Here is an 11940-nt window from a genome sequence, read left to right as displayed (position 1 = left end):
GACACACCTACATTTATGTTAGAGTGAGACTTCTTGTTTGAACATAAGCTTTGTTGTTCTATTGTTATTTTCTATCTTATCTACTGAGCCATCCAGTAGTGGGATGCCGTCTGCAGGATCTTAGACTTATACTTAGATAATTTTATTTGTCATTTTGTATGCACAGAGTGCGTACAGAACGAAATTTCGTTGCATACAGCTTGTAAATTACAGTCTAAAGTGCAGCAGTGATTAAAAGCAAACAATTGAAATGTAAATAATTGCAATGTAAACAATGCAGGAGAAAGAGACAGTGCGCGATCACAGTGTACAGGTGAGTAGTTTAAAACCCATTTGTATGTGCATTTGTGCAAGAGTGCATTTAGAAACTAAGTTCGGCAGAATTTGTAATGCTAGATAGAGATGCAATGATGCAAAATGTGCAAATGTGGTGCAGAGTCCAGTTTATAGTTCAGCAGTTTAACAGTCTGATGGCGACAGGAGAAAAAGCTGTTGCAGAACCTGGTAGACTCAATCTATGCAGAACGAGTCCAAAGAAGGGCCAGACGCATCTCCACTGATCCCACCCACCCAAGCAATGCACTGTTTGCCTCTCTCCCATCAGATAAATGCTTCAGAAGCATCAAAGCCAAAACAAATAAACTTAGAAACAGCTTCTTCCCAAGAGTTGTGAGGGTAATCGTCCCCCTGATGGGAGACTGCAGTCTAACGCTTTAATCACCACTACTGTTACTAGCCCGTCATAAATTACCATCACCTAAATGTTACTGCCTACTGCACACCATTATCTCTGAATATCTAAATGCACAGTGCTGTGGACAAAGCCTCAGATCCTCACTGTTCAATAAGCACCATACTACCTCACTGGATGTTATCTGTGACTCTCCTGAATGCTAAAAACATAAACAATAATAAACGTAGTTCATTGCCTGTTTGTCAGTTTTTGCCTTCATTGTATGTAATGTGAACTGTAATGTGAACCGGAGTAGCCAAAGAGAAATTTTGCTACGGTGACAAATAAAATATTCTATTCTATACAGTGAATATACACCAGGGGTCACCAATCTTTTTGAAACTGAGAGCTACTTCACTGGTGTTGAGTCATACGAAGGGCTACCAGTACTGACCATTGAACTAGAAGAGTCAGAGTCCACCTTAACTTTATGTAAAATAAACACATTTTTCATGCTTTGTTATAGATAATGTCATTTTTAAACCTTTAGAAATGCAAGTGTGAATAAACAGGAAGAGTAACGGAATAAAATAAAGTTTTAGATGCAAATCACTGGTGGATTGTGCTTTTTATAAGCAGGCTTGTGGGCACCACATGTGGTCCTCGGAGGCTACTTGGTGCCCACAGGCACCATGTTGGTGACCCCTAATATACTGTAACAAATACACATTACCTACTGTAAGGATTGGTTTCAAAAGTTTTTATTTTGAATAGAAAAATGTTTAAGAAACGCGTTTCTTCTGCATGAATGTTTTTTTTTTTTTTTAAATACCAGAATTTGCACACACCTTTATATTTTGTCTATTTGATTAGATAATTATCAAATATGAAATCAGATGTTTGGATCAGTTACTCAGTACTTTAGGTGCCTTTTTAACAAATACTTTATGAATAATTTCTTGGTTGGCTACTTTTACTTGAGTAAATAAATGTTGAAGTAATGCTACTCTTGGTTGAGGACAGTTTTTGGGTAAAAAATAAACTAAAAAAATCATATATTATATTAATTAATATATTTTAACTGATCTTTGCTCCCTTTTGTTTTCTTTGTCGGCCTGTCTTTGCATCTCCCCCTTTTCTCTCATCGTGTTTCATACTTTAGGGCGCCACATTTCATTGAACATGGATGTTTTGCCTTACTGCTGGCCTAATTGTCTTATTTATATTAAAAATATACTTCATTATAGACTGAAAAGACCTCTTTCTTTGACAACCACAGCCACTAAAGGATGGGAACTGTGGCCATCTCTGCCCAAATCAAAGCTGTGTAGTGAAAGCCAATACATTTCTAACACGGTTAGTCTCCTCCATGTAGGTTACTGTGTACATCCTCTGGTACTTTGTTTTTCTCTGCATATCGTGTAACTAATGGTGGGCCGCCATTGACCAAAAAAATGCCAGGGCCATTTCTTGCTCCAGCCCCAGGCCTTTAGGTAATCATCTATTATTTTCCCTTTCACAAAAATAAATTCAACCTCATTTTGAAAAGAAACCCAGAGCCAAAGCAATGAAAGTCGGGTCTTTTTAATTACATTTTAATGACAAGACATACTACAAAACATCACTGGCATCATTCCGCTGAACTGAATTTTCCCTTGAATTCATCGCCTCAGAACTATTTTAAGCCGTTTAAGACATTCAACTTTATAAGCAGCGCAGGAATCATAAAACTTGAAATAACTACCATAATGCACTTTCACTTTGTTTGCTAAACTTCAAACAAAGATGAACTCGGCGGGAAAGACACGTGCTGTAACTGGCCCAGATATGCAACAAGAGGAGAAGACAGCAGAGGAGAAAAGGTAGACAAAATCTGATATGGACCTCATAGATTTTTCTTTTTTACGAAAATATATAAAAACATTCATTGCTGGGTAATCCAATAAAAAGAGTTGTAAAAATATAAGCAGAGGTTTTCCATTTTTAATCAATGTTTCATCGATGTTTTTATGACCTACCTAAAAGTTGTATATATGTTTCTTTATATAAAAAAATGGAAGAAAAAAAAAAGGTAGAACTGTCATTTCTCAAGGTGCTTTTCGTGATGCAGTTTCCTTGGTTCTTCTACAAAGGTTCCTCCTTTTTTTGCACCTGCTGAGGATGCTAAAGGAAGAAGAGATGTACGATAGGAGACATTTGCTCCAGACACCTACACCTAATGGCAGGAGGAGATCTTCCGTTGTAGTAAGGACGCAAGGAAATAGGAGTCTGGATAAGGAAAAGCACCCCGAGTGTTCAAGTAGAGGTAGCTTGAAACCTCCTGTGCCCAAGTTTGGTGACATACCAAAATCGTACCTTGTCCTCAAAGCATCGGATTTCAGATGGATAAGCTTCACGACTGCCAGGCCAGAAATGCAGTTAATATTGAGATTTATATGTGAAATAAACCAAAGACTCTTACTGTCCAGTATATGTGTGCTGTTAATCTCTCAACAAAGCTGTTTGCAAAGCCACTCCAATGTCCAGCAGGTCAAAACCATTCACAAATGTCCAATTAAGTCACAAAGACGCAACACAGAGTTAAGCTTTTGGTGGCGCCAAGGAAAAGCCACCCTACGGTCATTCGCTTCACACGGGTTTGAACACATTTCCCAAGATGGGGTTCCAAATTTGCACACAGCGGATTCGATCGGACGTAAGCTCCGACCCTTTTTAGTGGCGTTCAATTATCTAAGAGGCTTCCTGATTGAAGCTTTACGTTTTAAAGCTCAATAGAAACTGCCTATTTCTGGCGAGGCTAGTGGAAGTAGGACTGCAGGGTACCACGGCGGCGGACGTCGGTTGTCCAGCAGTGGAAGCCGCCACCGAGAGAGTTGGCATGGCGAATGTTCACCTTTATGGTCTTGATACCTGCTCAAAGCACAAAATATATATTTGTATGTATCATGCATGTTTATTATCTTGCAGATATAACGCTGAAATGAATCCAAACTGGAATAACTTCAAAGTGCTGCGCTCACCAAGGCTTTCAAACATTTTATGTATGGTGTCTTCATTGGCGTCAACCATGACGCGCTTCTCATCCAGCATCAGGACATTCATGGACAGCCATTTGGAGGACATCCACAGTGGGTGGTCTGGGAAAAAATTTAATAAAGATTATTCTTAATTCTTGCTTTTTAATCAAAAGAGGCTTCGGTTAAAGTACGCACCATCAGGAATCAAAGGTGTCGGGGGTTTAACAACAGTCCAGCCAGCTTTCTTGAACATGTCAATCTGAGGTACAGGGAGAAAACAAAACAAAACAAAAAAAAGCACAAAGCAGCGGTGAACATAGAGAACAGTTTCTTTCACATCCAGAAGAGGACAGCAGAGCATCCTGTCTGAAAATACCTGGCGGCACGGGCGATCCGGGTTCGACAACACCAACCCGGGGCCGATGATGTTGAAAGTGGCATCGATGTGCATTGGGTTGGGGTCCTTGAACGAGATGATGTGCACCTTGTAATCTGGGCCCAGGTGGCGCCTCATCCACTCGATCCCCATGTAGTTCGTAACCTGAAGTGGGACCAGTATGCAGAAAGAGACTCGTGACTTAACCCTCGCTGTGATTCTGAACCAGTTGCTCCGTGGTGTGAGAGCCGAGCTTCGCACCTGACTCCTCTGGACGAAAAGGTCCCTCCCGGCTCGAATGAAATCAGCCGCATCGAAGCAGGGCTCATACTCTGTGGTTACAAACTTCCCTTGGGCTGCCAGCTTGTGTCTGTCCTCCACGGTGCGGATGGGGTAGTCCTGGTTGACAGCAGAAAACAAAGATTTAATGTGCTCATCTATACAGGTAGGCCTACAACGCTGCCTCACTGCTGCTGTCTGAGAGCCTCACCTGGTCGTACAGATCATCAGCCATGGTGGGTTTGGGAGCGGTGGTCCATTTTGCACCTTTTCTAAAGTATTCCTTGATCAAAGGCCTGTAGGCACGGTACTCAAAGAAGCGGGCCCTCCAGGCCATGGGAGCTTCGATAATTTCATTTCCCACCACCATGAGGATGTCTCTCGGCATGGCTGCATACATTCCTGCAATATTTTCAACAATGCACACTTAGCGGGAGATAAAAACAAGGCCTGTGCCACTCAGCTTATTACTGAATTATTATCAGGGCCGCAGAAGAAAAAAAACGTACAGAGGAATCAGAATTCTGACTGGATTCTCAGAAAAAAAAAACTGAATTATCTCTCTTTTTGTAACTTATTACACAGTTATACAACTTTTATCACCTGTTGACGTGAAATCTGGAGTTTTGTACTCAACGGACCAGTCGATGGGCTCCGGCCTCCTCACGACCACGCCCTCGTGACGCAGGATACTGCACATTTCTTCAATCTCAGCAACAGCTTTTTTCAAGTGGTTCGCAGGAAAGGACTGCCCGCCGTGCTTCTCGTAGAAAGGCCAGTACTTCTCGTACGTGTTGGCCTGACAAGACGGCACAGAGTGAAAACCTCCACTGTCACACCTTTACCACCAGGCGGGTCAGGGATGAGACACTTACCTTCACTTCCACAGAGAAGGGAGGCACGTGGGCGTTCTCGGCTCGCCCCACGATCACCTCCTCCAGGGGGTCCCATTCGTTGTAGCTGCAGACGGGGCACTCCTGCTGAACGGGCTCAGCGATGGGGTCCTCTTCAGCTGCATGCTGGTGAGCGGCTGCCGCACTCGAAGTGCTCTGAAAGGTCCTCTGCACCCAACCTGCAACTGACCGGCCAAGCTGAGCAGGAAGAGAATGAATCAGTCTTTGCCTATTGGTGAAAAAAATGGCTTTTTGTGTAAAATGCACCATTTATCAGATTTTTTTTTTTTTTTTTTTTTTTTTTGGGGTCAAAAACACAAAGAAGCCTGTTATTTCAAGAATGCACATAATTAATAAATGCATTAGAATTTTTTTTTTCTGTGCAAGAAAGATGAATACAACTTTTTGTTGAAAAAAAAATTAAATAAAACAAGCCTAGAGAGGGAAAAGTGTCGAAATAAATACAGTAACCTCGGAACTTCTCCCAGACTTGAAAGAAAAATGTGCTCAGTAGGGTAGTTTGGTTGGGTGCCAAAGTACACGCGTTATTAAGAAGCCATATCTCTTAAAGATAGAGGTTACTGGATTGGTCCCTCTGGCTTCTAACCAACTCCGGAGTCACTGAGTTTGAGAGCCACCTGCGGCCAAACAGCTGTGCGCTGTCAATCACGGACTAAATAAAATGAAGGGGAAAAACCCAAGTACCCTGCACCGCTCAGAAAAATCCAATCGCTTTTCTTTAACTCTTTCTTTTTTTAAAAAGGTAATCAGTGCCTTTTTTTGTTCTGTTTTGCATTTTCGGACATCTAAACGGCCTAAGCAGACAGCCAGCAAATCCATAAATCAATTAAGTTGAATTTAACCAAATCAAGTAACGTGTACTGAAGAAAAAGTCGAACCAAATGTCTTTATTCACTTTAAAAGACTTGTGTTTTCATCGAAACAAAAGATCAGTGAAACAAAATAAAAGCATGATTGTTTTTCTTTTCTTTTCATTCTTTCTTTCTTTTTTTTTCTTTTTTCTTTCTTTTTTTTTTTTTGCTAAGAAACAAACAAAAAAAAAAAACATAATACCAACCATGGCTCCGATCAGATGGGCAGCCTCGGCCCCTCTGCTACCTCCTCTCAGACATCTGACTCGCAGCATTGTCCACAGAAATAATGAGCGACACCAAAGGGATGCAAAGGGTCCAACTCTCTCTCTCACTCTTTCACTATCTCTCCCTTTCTCTGTTTGCTCTTGAAGGGAGACGCTTCAGTTCGCGGCTGACTTTATAGGCGCAGAGACTACGTGTCTCTGAGGTCATTGGTCGCTTTCCATGTTGTGAGGCAACGTGACTTGAGAAAAAGCGTTTCTGAAACACAATCCCTTACGCCAGCAAATTCTTATCAACCGGGCTTTTGGCGACCAAAGCTTCAAAGAAACCTGAAAACGGGGTGCGCCTATAGGGCGCATAAGGATGTTTTGCAAGTGGCGAAGTACATTTTTAAATTAAGCTTAATTGCAATGTGCATAAAACTGAAAGATTGTCTTTGTTTCTGTCCTTCAGGGTTTTCTTTTGGGTCTTAAGTTTTCTCCCCCCTGAAACAGACTATGAATAACGCTAAAAAAACGTATAATTCCCCATTCATGAAAATCAATAAAACACAATATTGTTTTGAAAAGACTTAGTCTAAGATACAGCAGCTGGTTTAAACCGGTTTGTGCCTGTTCCCTCTTTGATTGATGACATTCTATAGGCTTTGTGGTGTGTTTTGCATCGAGGTGGCTTCATAGCATTATTTAATCACGCTGTCGGGAGTTTGGAAGTGAGAAGCGTTTGAGCAGTTTGAGCAGGGAGCTGATATATACAATCGCAGAGATAGAGAGCTTTGCACAGGCTTCCACAGCACATGCTTCCCTGGACTGTGCTCACAGGCGTTTCACAACCACCCCTCCTACCAGCAGACCTCAGTGACTTCTGATATTTTCTTGCCCTCTGAAAAAAAAAAAAAAAAAAAAAAAAAAAAAAACTTGGCTGGTTCCCAAGGTTCAAAGGGTACATTACCATGAAGATGAAGATGCACCATGCATTTCATATACACCATCACCTTCTAGTGACATTTTAATGATTTAATATTATTATTATTATTGTAATTATTCTTATGAATAACCTTAGCACAAAAAGCAAGTGTGTTTCGTTAATTATTTATTTGCTATAACAGCGCTTAATATCAATCATTGATATTGATAATTGATGTTGGGAAAGCCTGAATATTTTCAGTTATAGCTAAGGTTGGTCATCCTGTTCAGAAACACTTTTTGTCATGGCCCTTCCATCCTGACAGTAGTCAATACATTATGTAGCCACAAAAAGGAGGTTAGAAATTAGATTTCTTTGAGAGCTGCAGGTCTGTCTAAAACTCTGACTAATCATGCACATTCTTTGTTAAGTTATTTATTTATTTATTTATTTGAATTAGGACAATGCACATTCATCAACATGTCAGCTTAAAGCATCAATGTAAACATGGCAGAAGTAGCACAACAGCTAATTTGCATCCGCTGTCCTCAGGCAGGGAAGAACAGTGAACATTAAACAAGACACCATGGGAGAGAACAGAGTGGACGCAAACAGATAAGATGGCAATAACATAAAATCACAATAAAATTAGGTTAACAGGCCCAGGGAAACAGATCAATTCACCTGTGAACACATGTCTGGTTAGTTTTCAACCAATGTTTCAAGGAGATTTTAAAACGTATAGGTTGCACAGACCCTAACATGAGCTGGCAGTGTGTTCCATAACTGTGCTCCTCTGATGGACGCAACCATTTGGCCAAATTTGGTCCTACGTCGCTGAACATTACAGTCTCAATTTTCCGCTTGCTGGCTGTGCATGATCACTTCTAGTGTTTATGCACCCGGTTAGCTTCGGTGTTAGCCGTTCATTGTAGCTCCGCTGCTCTCACTTTGAAAATGGCTGGGATTCACAAGAAGCAAACCGCGTTCATGTTTATGAGAAGGAGAGGAATGTCTCAGTAGAAAGAAATAAGACCAGAGTGGATTTAGGAGATTTTTTTTTTTTTTTCCACTTGATTCCCCTGAGGAGTGGAAGAGCAGGTAAGACCGTATTGCGCATGTACGGTTATTCAAAAAAGGACTCGAGTGTTTCTTACTTACATTTCCTGAAAAAGTGCTGACTCTGCCTTTAAAAGGTGCCACATTTGTAAGGAAAGTACATCTTAAGATTGAGCAGCAGAGTTGAGTATTTGTGGGTTCCAGCCCTGAAAAACTAGCCTAGTCCTCTATGCCAATGCCAAACAGCCTAGTCTCCTATTGACTCCTGTTTGTTGTCTTTTACTGTATCGAATGACTTAAGTTTTAAGAAACAAGAGATATTGGCAATTTTAACAATGCATTCATTGAACAAACGGGGGGCTCAACGGTGCGAGGAGGAACGGTACATAACCGTAACAACCTGGCACTTTCCGCTGATCACCATCTTGGTCACACACTGCTGTGGGACAGCATCCCATTGTTCCACAAGCGTTTGTCTCAAGTCAGCCAACATTGGTTGGGTTGGTGCACAAACAGCACACCCAGGCTGACAACAACAAGCGTTGAATGGGATTTGGGTCAGGACTAGAGGCAGGCCATTCCATACTCTCCACTTGAGGTACTCTCCGATAAAGACCACTCTGAAGGGGAGCATCCATCACAAATCAGTCATTTATAGCATGTCCGGAGCAGACATAAGCAGATTGCTTTAGCGGGGTTCTTACTCATAGGTAGTGCTAAGCAGCACCTTTGAGCAGTACCAGAAGGTCAGAACTACAGTTAATAGGAGAATAAGCTGTTTTCAATTAGCGTAGCGTAGCTGCCCACCCCCTTCTGTGTCCGTTGCAATTCTCTCCTCTGTTGCCTCTGATTCCTCTCTCTCTCTCTCTCTCTTAGTTCCTCTTCTCCTTCCATCACTAATTTTGATTTTTGATTTCTCACCTGCATGACAGTTTCCCCGATTTCAGCCAATTGAGCATATTTGCGAGAGTGAGTGAAGTAGAGGTCACAAGCTAGGTGTGCATATACGGTACAATGCGTAGGAGAAGATAACTTCTATATTTCATCTTAAAATGAAGCGTAGAAGAAGACTTGTTCTAAACAAAGAGATTTTATTGTGAATACATTTTATTTATTTATCAAATTCACAGTTTTTGATTCAAATTTTTACAAAGGAAATATTTATTTGCACGTCATTATGATGTGGGGGAAAAAACTGTGAGACTGCCATTACATTTTTCAGCTTGCGCACCCCCCCAGTGGTGCACGCACTAAACTTTAGGAATCCCTGGCGTAGAGCAAGTTTTTCGTAGGTGCAACTCAAATTCTCAACTTGTTGCTCGACTCAGAAGTGTATTTTCCTTAAAATGCTGAATGACTTGAATGGAAAATAAACACAAAAAATATCATCCAAGCACAAATGTTTCTTACGTTTTGTGAATTAATTTGGGGGTGAACTTATCATTGCAGTCGGACTAGTTAAAGAACAACATAAAAAGTAGATAAACACACAGCTTATATAAACAGTGCAGTGACTTATGCAGGTGTTACACAGTGCAGGTCAATGGGTACATCAGCATCTGCTGGGGTGTACGTGATGCTTGCATCGTCATCACAGGGAGTGTGTGAATGGAGAAACTACTGGAATCAGCAGTTAAGGCTAATGCCACATCCACGGAAAGAGAGCGAATGTGTCCATTTGTCCCAGAATTATGGATGGTTTTGAGTGCAGCGTCCCTGAATTTAACTCATGTACGATTAACCCGCAGGATTTATTATCATCTAACTGAACGCAATTTTAGTTTGACACTAACAGATTACTTACCATCTCATCATTTTAGTCCAAAAGTACATAAGATACTGCTGCAGCTGGACTATGGATAACATACAGTATCTTTGATCTCTGCTCATATCCAGGGTGAGTCAGGGAATAATACTACAATACACTATGCATAAATGTTGGGATTTTATACACACAGAATATACCTGGATGGGTCAATATGGCTTTTTGCTGGTTTTTATCCCCACTTTGCACCCATGCATTGCCATTTGGTGTAAACCTCTTGCTATTAGTACCCTCATACATATTATTGCATCCCCATTTAATGAAACCAGTTTCCCATCATTACATGTAAGCCCATCATTACTCCATGCATGTGGGCATATGCTCATGCCTACTCACATGCATGGAGGTGAAACTTAGCAGGAATTGCTAAAGCAAGAAAAAAAACAACTTTAAACAAAGGGGGAGGGCTCAGGTTTCAACTTTCAAAAACTTACAACACAGCGATTCCTACACTTCCACACATGTGACCACAACATTCCTCCTGTGAGCCAGGCAAACGATGAGCATAACAACTCTTCATTGTTGGAGGGACCAGTTCCAGGTGAATTTGCATGTGAATCTAAGATCCAATGAGGCCTGGGGTCCGTTCTTCGTACGTTTGCTTAAAACATCCGAGATCAAATGAAACATCCAAGATGATTTCATCTGGCTAATCCTGATCCGGCTAATTGGGTTCTTCGAACACACCTGTTGTTTACGATTAGTATGGCTGGATTGAGTTATCTGAGATAACTGCGCGTTCATGCGTTTGTTTAAAAGGGGAAATGTATCGATAGTAGAAACAATGATCAGCAGCGCTGCTATTGGCTGTTCAGCAAAGAACGCCCACAGTTTTCTCTGTTCACAGGCAGAACACGAGCTTTTAATGGAAGGTTATGCTGAATTTGAGTGGTTAATTAAAACGACAGGTAACACCACAAAGTCTGCTAAAGCCAGGAGAGAGGGCTGGCAAAAAGTAGCAGACAAATTAATGCGTAAATACTGTTTGTGCTAGATGTTTCTATCACTTTCTACAGTATGAATTTTTGCATTTTAATAATTTCATATTTGCTTTGTTTGTTTGTTTTTTTCATCTCAGAGCCTCCACAAGACCCAATTGAACATGGGAACAAGTAAAAGTCAAATACAAGAATATTCTCCAAAATGGTAGCATTTAATTATTATACTGTATTTTAAAAAGCAACTTTTTCCTATTAAAAAGCCACTGTTAAATTATGTTTGTCTGTTTCTAACAGCCAAAAATGGCTGAAAATAAAAAAAAACAGGTGGAGGTCCTGCACCACCACAGTATACCCCAGCAGAAGAGCTGGCCCTTGGGTTAAATGGTAGGCTAAATTAGCTTTTAATTCTTTTAGTAAACTGTAACATTATTTGCTGCTGAACTAAATGAAGTATAATCCAAATGGCTGGTACATTATTTTTAACCATTTGTGAAAGTGCAAACTTCGAAACTTTGTTAATCTAAAATATGTTTATATGAGTTAACAATCACATTATACTTTTCACAGTGGAGTTAATTCTAATCACAGTCCCTACCCCCCTTTGTGCAGTTTTACAAAATACACCAGGACTTTTACCTGTTCCCAAGCAAGTGGTGGCTGAGGCATATGCAATAAGTTGCGTACTTTTTCCAACTTGCATAAAAGGGAAGAAAATGTAACACTTTGTAATACCCATTTATTTCCATTGCACAGGACAGTGAAGAAACCCTCCCAGACGACTGTCCTTTGGAGGAAGAACCTGTAAGGGCATAAATAACTTTAGATTAATTTATATATACTTGTGTACCTATTGTGTCTGCATTGTGAGTTTCAG

General features: G+C 40.7%; 1 protein-coding gene across 1 annotated transcript; it reads right to left on the bottom strand.

Annotated features, from left to right (window-relative positions):
• Positions 1-2241: 2241 nt before the first annotated feature.
• gatm (glycine amidinotransferase (L-arginine:glycine amidinotransferase)) lies at positions 2242-6486 on the bottom strand. Its single transcript, XM_012851181.3, has 9 exons — positions 6317-6486; positions 5221-5436; positions 4949-5144; positions 4557-4747; positions 4328-4465; positions 4067-4231; positions 3886-3949; positions 3694-3810; positions 2242-3583 (listed from the first exon to the last, which is right to left on the bottom strand). Exons 1-9 carry the CDS (start codon positions 6383-6385, stop codon positions 3471-3473), a joined length of 1269 nt encoding a protein of 422 aa, XP_012706635.1. The 5' UTR covers positions 6386-6486; the 3' UTR covers positions 2242-3470.
• Between the last annotated feature and the right edge of the window lie 5454 nt (positions 6487-11940).

This window comes from Fundulus heteroclitus, chromosome 4 (genome assembly GCF_011125445.2).
Source record: "Fundulus heteroclitus isolate FHET01 chromosome 4, MU-UCD_Fhet_4.1, whole genome shotgun sequence".
NCBI lineage: Eukaryota > Metazoa > Chordata > Actinopteri > Cyprinodontiformes > Fundulidae > Fundulus > Fundulus heteroclitus.
This window is presented reverse-complemented; position numbering and strand designations above follow the sequence as displayed.